The 12,786-nt window shown below is 38.8% G+C and overlaps 1 protein-coding gene across 3 annotated transcripts in view; it reads right to left on the bottom strand.

The window, feature by feature from the left end:
- Positions 1-12,786, bottom strand: part of SNCAIP (synuclein alpha interacting protein) — a 93,294-nt gene that overhangs the window by 52,127 nt on the left and 28,381 nt on the right. For all 3 annotated transcript variants that reach the window (XM_058827858.1, XM_058827860.1, XM_058827859.1), the window contains exon 2: positions 5,006-5,108. In XM_058827858.1, the coding sequence (XP_058683841.1) occupies positions 5,006-5,062 (57 nt within the window). In that variant the 5' untranslated portion in view covers positions 5,063-5,108. The remainder of the gene's footprint in view (positions 1-5,005; positions 5,109-12,786) is intronic.

The raw sequence follows: 12,786 nt of genomic DNA, 5'->3' as shown, positions 1-12,786 counted from the left end.
GAAATAAATTTATTGCCAAAATCAGGAGATACAGGAAAAAGGTGAAAGCATAAAACATATATTTGATAATGTATCTATTTAATGCAACCTAAAGGTCTTTTCTTCCCCTTCTTTTCTGTGAGCAGTTATTAATGAAGAAATAAATGAAAATATTCAGCTGGGTTGTTTAACATCACTGTAGACAGACTATTACTTTTCCTTAACGTAAACAAGAGCCCCAGAAACCTATTCTGCTCTCTGAACTACAGTAAAATATAATATATCATTTAGATCAAGAATGGAACCATCTTAGTTTATAAAATAAGCATCATATTTGCATTCCAGAACCCTGATGGAGATGGTAGACATAACTGTTAAGCCACTCTCAATAATATTTTAACAGTCAAAGCAGTCAGTCTCCAATGACTGGGAAAAAGTGAATATCATATTCTCTTTTAATAAGGATGAAAAAAAGGGCCCCAGGAACTACTAGTAGGTCAGCCATGCCTCAGTGCCCAGTAAGATCATGGAACAGATCCTCTTAGAAGTTATGCTGAAACACAGGGATAGCAGAGAGGTGATTAGAGATAGCCAGCATGGCTTCACAAAGGGAAAATTGTGCTTGACTAAGATAGTGGCATCCTACAATGGAGTGAGAGAGCTACAGATGTCATCTGCCTCAGCTTCTGTCATGCCTTTGGCATACTGTATCAAAGTACAACCTCCTTGCCTCTAATTTGGGGAGATATGGGTTTGACAGATGGACAAGGAATTGGCCACATCCAATGAGTTACAATCAACAGCTCGATCTCCAAGGGAAACTCAGCAATGAGTGGTGTCCCTCAAGGATGCATACTGCAACCAATAGCATTTAATACCTTTGTAAAGGACATAAATGATAAGCTTCGGTGCACTCTCAGCAAGTTTTCACACGACACCAAGCTGAGTGCTTGATTTACTGGAGGAATGGAATGCCATCCAGACGGAACTTGGGATGGGTTGTGGTGTGAAGTTCATTAAGTTCAACAAGGTCAAGATCCCATGTCCCTGTGTCCATGTGTCAGAGCAATGCCCAGTATCCACACACACTTGGATATTGAGAGCAGCCCTGCAGAGAAGGACTTGGCATACTGAAGGATGAACAATTTGACATAAACTGGAAATGCTCACTTGCAGACCAGAAAGTCAGTCATATCCTGGGCTACACAAAAAGTCTGGCCAGCAGAGTAAGGGACGTGCTCCTCCCACGGATTTCATTCTTGGGAGAATCCACCTGGAGTACTGCCTTCGGCTCAGCGGTCACTGGGACAAAAAAGACATGGATTTGCTCAGTGCATCCAGAATAAGATCATGAAAACAGCCAGGGGGCTGGACCATTTCTTCTGTGAAGTAAGGCTGAGAGCTTGGATTCTTCATCCTGGAGAACAGGAGGCTCCAGGGAGACTTTCTTATGGCCTTCCATAAGAAGGAGGCTTATGAGAAAAATATAGAAAGACTGTTTTCCAGGGACTGTAGTTGCAGGTCAAGGGGCAAATGAAAGAACATCAATTTAGATTGAATACAACAAGTACATTCTTACAATGGGGGTAGTGAGACACTGTAACAGATTGCCCAGAGAAGTTGTGGATGCCCACCACACAGAACTGTGTTTGGTTTGGGTGGAAAACTAAGAGCAGAGGCTGCCTCCATGTAGGACTGGCCACTGGTAAAGGCTGAGACCATCAGAGATGTTGGTAGCGCCTCTGGGATAACAGATTTAAGAAAGGGTAAAAACCACTGAAGTTAGATCAGCTGGGATAGGAACAATAAAATATGAGACACCAAGGTCAGTGAAGAAGCAGGGGAAGACAGGTACTGCAGCAGAGATTCCCCTGCAGTCACAGGAGAATGCCATGGTATAGCAGATATCCAGCCTTCAGCCCATAGAGGACCTCACACTGGAGTATGTGGATGTGACCTGAAGAAACCTGCAGCCTGTGGAAAGACACTGCTGGAGCAGGCTCCTGACAGGAACTAATTTTTGTGGACAGGAGACCACATAGGAGCAGGTTTCCTGGCAGGAACTGTGACCCTTGTGTGAGACTCATGCTGGAGTACTCTGTTCCTGAAGGGTTGTATCCTGATGCAGTCCCTGAAAAACTGTGGTCCTTGTGAAGAATTAACACTGGAGAAGTTCACAGAGAACTATCTTCAGTATGTGATGGGACCCCATGCTGGTGCAGGCATGAAGAGGATGAGGAGGGAACAGCAGAGACACTCTGATAACCTGTTCTAGGTTGCAATGTAAGATGCACCCAAAAGTACATATTCTATCATGATCGTCATAAGCTGTTAAAACCAGGTTGGGCAGTGTTTCTTATCTTATTATTCATGACTCCTCCCAGATAACTCCAGGGGGATATCTTCTCTTAATGGGCCATCGAGTCTTACTGTATGACTGATAAAAATACATCACCTCTGCTCCATCCAGTGGGAGGAACCAAACATTCCCACCTGGATATAATCTGAGGTTTGAAACACAACAGGCAGCCTTATTCACTGAATTCCCAGAGGACAAGAGCTCCATAACCACCACTGGATCTTCAGAGGAAGATCAAGCCCTTCTACAGGATCACTGCTTCAACACAACCACATCTGTCACTCCAGGAGGACTGCAGCCACCATTTAATCACACTGCTACCAACACCCAGACCAAAAGGGTGTCTGGTTGTATTCTGATTCTGTCAGTGTTTCTGTATTATTGAATTTATTTTAATTTTCCTATTAAATTGTATTTCTGACTTGGGATCTCCCACTGGTTTGCTTTCAAACTGGTACATAACTTGAATGCAAACTCCATCCATTCCCATCCCCCTGTGCTTATCAAGGTGGCAAGGCAAAGCACTCAGGAGTGAAGCTGAGACTACAAAGAGGGAAGAGGTGGGGAAAACATGCCTTTAGATTTGTCCTTGTTTCTCATCATGCTGTGCTATTTGATTAGCAAAAAATTAGTATTGCCAAAGTTGTTGGTTTTTTTTCCCCATGGCACTAATGGGTGAGTGGTGTCTCTCTCCTTAAAGAACAATCTTCCTTATGGAGTAGGAGTGACAGGTGGGAACCTGGCGACCAATCAGTGTCAACCCATCACAAGGAGACTTAGAGCAACCTTATCTAGTGGAAGGTCTCCCTGCCTAAGGGACAGGGAGATAGGAACTGAATGACCTTTGAAGGTCTCTTCCTACCAAAACCATTCTAGGATTCCAGGATATTGGAGAAATATAGTTTCCTCTTCTCATGTACAAATGTAACGACAGCAACCAACCAACCAAAAAACCCCAAAAAAACACCAAGCAACCAACCAACCAAAAACCCCACAAAGGAAAATAAAACAAAAGCCAAACAAACTCCCCCCAGTTTCCCTTACTTACATAAATACTTGCCTTTTAAAAGAAACTCCTTTCCTTCTGTCTATCTTTTTTATTATCACACTTCGGTCAGCTTTGCTGAAATGGATGACAAGTGTCTGGACTACAAACAGTGGCTTTCTAAATGAGGTACATTTGTAAGTGCATAATTTTAACAGCCTTCTTGTTGCATTACTATTAGTCACTTTTCTGCACTGGATTAGAACCAGAGGGCTAACATGAATAATATAATTTGCCAATACAGATGCTATGCAGCTGCTCTTACAGAGCAGGCTAATGATAATGTGAAGGTCAGGTATTTCTAAACTGTGTATGATGAGATATGATTACAGCACTAAAGTAAACATGAATTCGCTTGTTGATCTGGGTACTGGCAACAAATCCTTTGTCCTCTTACCTGCTTAAGCAGGGAGCAGCACTGCTACCTCAATTATTTGTGATGATTTTTTATTTAATGTTCAGCATCCACTGAAAGAACAGCCTATTAAAGTAGGAAGCCTGAGCTGTTCAGCAGAAAAGTGAGTAACCTAACCCACCAGTATGCAGCAACAGCCACAATGGGAGGGACAGGGAAAGGTTACATCTATTATGTTTTACAGTTTTACTAAACTGAGTATAGAAACAAATACCAGGACATAATCTGGCATATAATAGTAATATAAAGAAAGTTGCCCATAATAAGGTATTTACTCAATATTGGCCCATTGTCTTGTAATATTTTGGGCATTTGCCACATTCCGCTTTAATAAAAATTCAACAGTACAATAGGTAGAAAAAAAAATTCTCTTCAAAAGGAATTTGTCAGTGAATAAAGCATCTGGAATGTTTTAAAATAAATCAAGAGTCACAAATGCTAACGGGAAAACCAGGCCCTTTGTACAAAAAAATAAAAAAAAAATTACTTTAAAACTATGAAACATGTGGAAGGAGATTGTGGCATACTTTCATCTGAAAACTGAATTAATAAATTCTCTTGTAGGAGATTTAATTTATGTATTCAAGTCTATTTTTTATCAAACACTGAACATATGAACAACTCTACTGCACAAAAAGCAGAAACACTGGCAGTAACACAGTACTTTTGCTTGCAGTTAGGGCTTTTATTTCTGACACTAAGGATCACTGCTGCCTATGAATCCCTTGAAGTCTTTCTATCTCTTTCTGTACACTACCACATCACCTGTTGATAAAATCAAGCTGTACTAGGAAATAGCTACTGGTGGAAAGGGCAAAGGTGAGAGAAGCAGTTTTTTTACAGCTGAAATACACTTGATTAAAAAAAAACAGCTTACAATTTTGGTGTCTAAAACTAGCACAGCAGCACGTATACCTCATTCAGGACAATACAGGAGAGAAGCAACCCAGAAATGAAACTAATTTATCAATTATGTCTACAAGTAACTTTTACGACCTGATGGAGAGGAATCAAGTTCTCATTCCAAGCTTTTTAGAGAGCCTTCCTTTACAAAATATCTGACTTTTATTCTAGATTCAACTATCTAAATATTCCTTTATATGAAGTAAAAAGAAGCGTGGATTTTAAAAACAGTGTTGCTTTTTACATCACAACAGGTATGTAAGGTTGTCTCAACTTGAACAAATAAAATAAGACTTGTACTTACCGATATATCATCACTAAAATCTATTTCATCCAAATCAAGGTATTCAGGGGCTTCCATTATTCTCTTATGGACATTTTGGGTGAGTCAGCACATTAGTAAAAACCTAATTAAGAAAAGAGAAATGTGTTGTCTTTAGAGAGCTAAAATCACACAGCAGAGTTTTCATATAGTTGTTACATTACTGAAACATTCAACTAGTAAAGTGTTGCATAACAATTTTGGAAGATAAATACAATTTGCCATCTCTGCTGTGCATATTGTGTAGCAGACATTTCAATTTTTTGGGAGAATAGCTAAGTGCTACTTGAAATAGAAGGAAAAAATACTTGGTTCAGCATCAGTTAGTCCCTCCAGAAGTTCCATAAAGGTATAAAGACCTAAGGTGTTGAACACACTCATGCCCTTGCAACTATAGCTGTGTTAATGATGTGCCTTCTCATAAGGATGACACATTTACTCACAGCAACTCCTGTTACCGTACTTTTCCTCTGCCCAAGATGGCAGCAAAGAATTGAGATTCTGCTGTGCACAGACAACAAAATCCTATCACATCTTATCTCTGCTTACAAGCAGACTAAGACACAATGCAGCCAGTGCTTTACAGATTAATGGTTTACCATCCCTCAGGCTCTGAGTGCACATCCCCCAGAATGGCAAAGAATTCAACACCAGAATTATATCACGTGCACTAATTATCAGGGGCATTAACCATTTTCTTACAGCAAGAAGAAAAGAAGAGCAAATTCTCTTGCAAAGCAAGAAATTTGGCTGGAAAAGTCATTATTAGATCTGAATAAATTGAAGGTTCAACAATCAGAAGATCAAAGACAATAAACCCCTCACTGTCAATCCTAACTACAATGAAGGTGTGTGTTATCAGTACAGATGAGTGAAACAGAAGTAGAAAAGGAAGGTATTTTAAAGGAAGCTGAAAAACAAAAGCACAGTGCATTTTTAAGTATCGTGAGTCAGTACATAAGGATTAAGTATTATTATAGAAGAAAATTAAATTCTCCAGTACTTGCACATAACAAAGGAATCAACTTAAGGAAAAAAAAACCAATTTATTCATATGACAACTACCAAGAAATATGTTTATGAATAATGAAATCAGCTGTGCAGACCTAAATGGAATCACTGTGTGAAACTTTCATATGCATTTAAAAATGTCCTAGGATATGGGGTCTGTAAAAAAATGCCTTTCTGTGAGTGTCAGACAAAATCCTAGTAATTAATCTCCCTAACAACACACTATCCAAGCACAAAGCTGATCTTAATACACCTGTTCTTGAGAAGCTATGAGAAAGAGAACCAGTAAGCAAAACTGCAGTACTATGTTGAAATAGATGGAAAGCATATTTTTGTTTCTCACCATGTTACCAAAGCACTATCAGCATCATTTCCTCATTATGTGAATGTTCCAGTTTGGGCAGGGGTGGACTTAATTCTTTTTTTACAGTAGATAATACAGGGCTGGGATTAGGATTTGTGCGGGAAACAGAGTTGATAATTCAGGGATGCTTTCATTACTGCTGAGCAAGACATACACAGAGCCAAAGATTTCTGCTCCTTACCCCTCCCAATCTGTGGGGGAGTGCAAAAGGAGCTGGGACCGCCAGGACAGATGATCCCAACTGACTCAATGAGATATTCCACAGCAGATGACATCATGATCTGCATAGAAAGCTGGAGGAAAGGAAAAGGAGTGATGGAATTTGCATCTTCCCAGCTCAGTGTTATGCATGACGGGGCCATGCTCTCCTGGAGATGCCCAAACACCTGCCTACCTATGTGAAATGGTGAATTAATCCCTTACTTTGCTATGCTTGCATGCATAAAAAGCTTTTGCCTTTCCTACTAAACTGTCTTGGATCTCAACCCAAAGATTTTCTCACTTCTACTATCCAAGCAATTGTGTGGTGACACTGTGGAGGACATGCAAGAACAACCTCAGCTACCTACAATTTTCTCTCATTGTGACTGTTAGACTTGAGTGAAGCAGTAGGAAAAGACAAGACTACAGAAAGGTAAAACCGTAAGTGTCTCTATTGTGAAACTCATCAGAAGCTTTTTATTTTGCACATTCACAAATGCTAAGTTTATTCTCAGAGGGACCCACTAAAATCAGACAAAAGCCTGACAATAAAAGGAAATAGCTATTTTGAAAATGCATTACACGTTCAACTCTACAAACTTCTGCACTGCAGATTTGCCTTAGCAAAAAACATATAATGTCACTATATTTTTGAAAGATTTATGTATTTGGTAGACATTACAGCTTAATTGCGGAAAAGTGCAGTGATTGCCAAAGCAAGATTCTGGTAGTGGGAGATTTACAGGGTTGGCTTTTGAAAGAAGATGCTAGAAGTTTCTGTTGTGTCTGATGGAGCTAGTTCCCGACAGTTCCAAAACAGACCCACTGCTGATGAGAGTTGAGTCCCCCAGTGATGGTGGCAGCACCTCTGGGATAACAGATTTAGGAAAAGGAAACAAGTTACTGTGATAGTAACAGCAGTCAGGAGAGAGGAGAGAGAATATGAAAGCAACACCCCTGCAGACACCAAGTTCAGTGAAGGACTGGGACAAGGGGGTTCAGTTGCCAGAGCTGGAAAGGCCACGATAGGGCAGCTGTGCCCCTGCAGCCCATGGAGGAGCCTGTGGAGGATCCCAAGTCAGAGCAGCTGGAAGCCCGAAGGATGCTGTGATCCCATGGACAGTCCATGCTGGAACAGGGTCTTTGCAGGACCTGTGAGCATGTGGAGGATGGAGACCATGCAGAAGCAGTTTGTAGGCAAGACTTGCAACCTCTCTCCAGAGAAGCAGGAGCCTATCACTGTGACTATGAACATCAGCTCAAACCAAATTATAATCAGTTTTTGCCATAAGACAAAAGCTGACTGCCTGTGCCAAATGTATTTGACAAATTCTGACTGCATATGCCAGCTACCAGAGAGTGGCTGGGCACTGGAGCAGGTCCAGGGAAGTGGTCACAGCACCAAGCCTGACAAACTTGGAGGTTTATCTGGACAATGCACTCAGACACATGGTGTGCCTCCTGAGGCTTTCTGTGTAGAAAGCTGGATTCTATTATCCTCGTGGTCCCATTCCAACTCAGAATATTTTTGTATGATTGTATGATTCTGCATGCACTGTCCTACACAAATTAAAGGACTGTGTTACTACATAAGGAGATAAATGTATGAAGTACGAATGAGCATTAAAATATAAGTTTAAAAACATATATGGACCATATAACATAGAAATATTCTGAAAACAAATCAAAGCTTCAATGAGTTTCTGTTTTTCACTGGAATTAAATGGCTTTAAAGCTGCCCAACCACTATATTTAAAAGTCAACAGAAGAGACAAATACAGCTACTTGAAACACGTCATGTAAGGAAGAATCAAAAAGTGACCCACAGTTTTAATTTTCAACAAAAACTGAAGTTATTCAGTTAAAATTAATTTATAATTTTTTTAAAAAACAAAATTTTGAAATAATTTTTTAAAAGTAAATTAAATTAGTCACTTCAAAAATTATTCAGCTTATAAAAACTCTAGTTAAAAAAAACTCCATAGCTTTAGTAAACTATTTAGTAACTATTATTCCTGGTTACCATATATCTCAATATTTCAAACAGAAAGATCTCAATCTTTCAAATTTATTTTTTCACTCCAAATTGGAAGAAGCCATTGAAGCAAAAGAAATCTGCTGTATCCATGCATAGCTGACAAAAGGACTTCATTCCACATAGTGATGTATAAAACCCATGAAGTCAGTCCACAGTCCTGCATCATTACTTCCCCAAAATGTTACCTTCTGTCTTTTCAAAACTCAAAGACTACGAAACACAAAAAGGCTGAAGAGGAAGTCAATAACCAAAACAGTCATTTTCTCTATGGAAAGCTTTCTGAAAATAGTGCTCAGTTATATGAAAAGAAGGGGCAAGAGACTAAAGTATTCACTTCACTACAAGATTTTAATTTTTTTCTTAACAAAGTAAAATTGAGCAGCACCTCAATTCCATTATAATGATTAAATAAGATTTCTCATTACTATATTTGGAGTTTTATGCAAAAGGTGTACTTTTTGGACATGATTCTTCACAGTAGAACTCCACCATGCATAATCCAAACCATGTGATAAGGATGGTACTCAGAGCTGTGACTATTTTGAGAGCTTTGTGATGGCTGAATCCAGCACACAAACAGAAGCAAAACCAATCTGAATAGGATTCAGAGGAGGATCATAAGCACAACTGGCCAAATTCAAGGTAGAAATAATTGCAACCAAAATCGCAACTGCCAGCAACAGCTGACATGAGATTAATAATGTGTTTCCAGTATCAACATCAAAGCAATACAGATGACTGTCTCCAGCTTGTCAGCAGAAATGTCTGACATTTAACCTATAAATGTTCCTAACCATATATCAGAAGCCAGTAATTTAATATTCCACTAAATTTTAACCTCCAAAAGGGCATTTCCTGTCTGGCAATTTGGCTTGCAGAGAGACATATGCACACACATATATGTTTTATACAGGTTAAAGAAATCTGGTTGGCTCTCAGAATTCACAACTAAGAGAAGAAAACCACATAAACATCACCCATATATACTCACGGAAAAAAGTGGCTTGTTACAATTTTGTGAACCAGCTCACAAGGAGAAATCAAGCTAAAAACTACTACACAGAAATGGGGTAATACTAGCATTATTGGTACAATAACATATTGTGTATGTTGCATTTCAACAGATAGTAGTACTTGGAACCAAACTCATCCTTCTACTTTTCAAACACAAGCAACAATCACTGTTTTCTTTTCAAAACAGATTTCCTCTGCTGCTTTCCTTCTCAGCTAAAACTAGACACCTGAGCTCAAATACTGCTGCTAATAACCAATATAATCAGATGAATGAGGGGAAAAAAGGGACAAAAAGAGCAACTTCCCGTATAATACTAATATTAGTAATAATAGTACCAATGAAGTATTAGATGCAGGGAACAAATTCATCAACTTCTGCAAACACTAAAAAAACACTCTGGATTGATGGCACATATTACCAACAGATGTAATGCTTACAACTGTTCACAGATTTAGTTTCTAAGGTAGATCAAGCACTGGATTTTCCTCTCCATACACTCTCAAACAAACAGCCACACCACCAGCAATCCCTAGGGGCTGGTGTGCCTTTTGAGGATGAAGTAGCCTTGATGTAAGAATGGCAGGAATGCTTTAAGAGTCAGATCAGCTCTATCACATAACCCATACTAGTGCTCATAGGGCAGAACAAGGCCCTGTGGTGAGCACTTGCTGTCAGGCAATTAACTGAGTGAATGAGGAGACTGATATAGGAGGCAGAATGTGTGCAAACACCAGGTTCAGGTTCTTGTTCTGACCGCTCAATGCAAAACTGTGGAACAAAACAGCATACCTAATTTGTAGTGATGCCTTTGCCACAAGGCTGTAGTGAATTCAGTAGCTTCAAAAGCAAACTGATCCAGTATCTCAGACAAAAGCAGTGTCAGCATAGCATGTGAAAGGCTAAATCCAAGAGGGAGCACATGGAAAATGTCCTTTACTGAGCCAAAATAAAACAAGTAATTGAAAATGCATAATTTTAATTATTTATGGATCCATAAAAACCAAGAACAAATAACAATAAAAGATCTGCTGTCAATTAAATCTTTATTTCAGTCGTAACTCAAAGAAATCCTCCTAAATGCCACATGGGATTTCATTTTCCACATGTCAGAACTACTTTAACAATATATTTGAGGATTTACTTAAACTTTCAATCAAATATAAAGTGAATCAGATGTAAAATACTTCTTTTAGCGCAGTTAATATTAAAGATTTAGGCTTTAAATGCCAGAATGCCATGACAGTTGCTTTTTAATTAGGGGATAAGGTTACATTTTTCAATTATAGGTCTAAGATAACAAAATAAACATATGCTCCTTTCCTAAGCATCAGGAGCTATACTAGCTCAAAATGACAAGATCTGTGGGCAGAAATGAAAGACTTTACATCTTTAATTTAAGCACACAGTATGTGTTTCAACTACTGCTTGAAATCTGGTAGGCATCTGACTTTTAATCCCTACCATTAAGAAATACCAAGATCATAACCCCACATTTCTTCACTTTCAAACAAATAGAACAATGTACCATTACATTATGTTAAATCTATTCAGCATGCAATGAAAAGCCAAGCACACAATTAAAATCTACTGTTGAGGAAGGGACATCAGCACTAGGAAATGCCTAAAACTGAATTCAGTTCCTCCATCCTCATATTCTACTGTAACACCTAAGTTGTATCAAAAATTTATTTGGCCTTCCACCTCTATTTAATACACAATGTGTTGAAAGAAGGACTGTACATCCGAGAGCATTGCCATAACTGGGGGATGTGAGAACTCGGCTGCTGAATGAAGGCAAGAAAGCTTAGTTGCTGGATCCTAGCAGAGCTACTCTGGGCTAACACTACCACCTCTCTAGCTATCCCATCCCTTCGTATGTTCCCTGGTACTTGGCTGTGTGCTGTCTCCTACTAAAGATTACATGTTATTCCAGAAAGGGATTGCATGGTCACTCTACAGTTGTCTACAGCTGTTTCATGAGTGGGGCCTGGACGAGAACACATTTGAACCTTTGCAGAAGATTCCCCAAGACAACATCTTTATTCATTAAATACAGATGGTGCCTCTGCAGGTGACAAATGCAGAAGTCAAGGAGAAAGCATCAAAGACGTAGAAAGCATCAAGGACATAGGAAGCATACAGTTTCATTAGAATATAAAAGAACAGTTGAGTTGGAAGGGACCTACCATGATCATCTAAGTACAAGCAACTGTTTAAATTTAACACTATATATATATGCAGTCTTAGAAGACCCCAGCTTCTAACTCATATTTCTATTATCTTCACCATCTCTTAAAGTGAAAATTACTTGGATATAATCAATACATTTTTAAGCAATGTGATTTCAGGAATACCAAGAGCGTCACTGAAGCTCAAATTGAGGCTCATTTCCTTAGCAAGTGTACTGCTTTAACTTCTTTCATTCAAATAAATTGGCAACATGATACATGGCTAGACTGTGTTGATATTTTTAAGTCGTATATGAGTTTGTGATTAATATAATGTACTCTGAACTGCACTGTGCAACCAACTTTTGTTACCCTCTAGATCTCCCAAAGTATTTTTTCTAATTGTGTGATGCAACATTTTTCCAACAACTTGTCATAGAAATTACCTATTAAGTCAGATTTTAAACACAAAAATGTAAGAGGAAGGCTCAATAGGAGTGGTACGAGATATTAAAGAGTTAAGATGAATTTTAAGTAACAATTTATTGAAGAAAAAAAAAGCTGTCATAGTGAAGCTGAAAAATTATGTGATTTATTTCAGTAAAGGAATATATTCTGCAATCAGGATTACCTAATCCCTTATTGCATTTATTCAGGAATACTCTGGAGTTTAAAAGTTCACAACAGCAATTCATAATAGTACGATACTTCTATGGCAAGTAGAAATAAAAGCACTGCTTATAATCACCACTCAAGTACTATCAGTGCACAAGCTACACTGATAGGACAGGAAGACTGAACTCAGCAAAGCACGATTTTCCAAGACCACAATATGTTGTTTGTAAAATTTTACTTCAGAAAATCTCTGCATTCCAGACGCACAGAAACAATCCAGCTATAGCCCTGAACAGTCCTAAATATTGAGCTCAGTTCTGTTCCTAATGAAACCAGTGTACATAGAGGACT

This window comes from Poecile atricapillus, chromosome Z, assembly GCF_030490865.1.
Source record: "Poecile atricapillus isolate bPoeAtr1 chromosome Z, bPoeAtr1.hap1, whole genome shotgun sequence".
Lineage (NCBI taxonomy): Eukaryota > Metazoa > Chordata > Aves > Passeriformes > Paridae > Poecile > Poecile atricapillus.
This window is presented reverse-complemented; position numbering and strand designations above follow the sequence as displayed.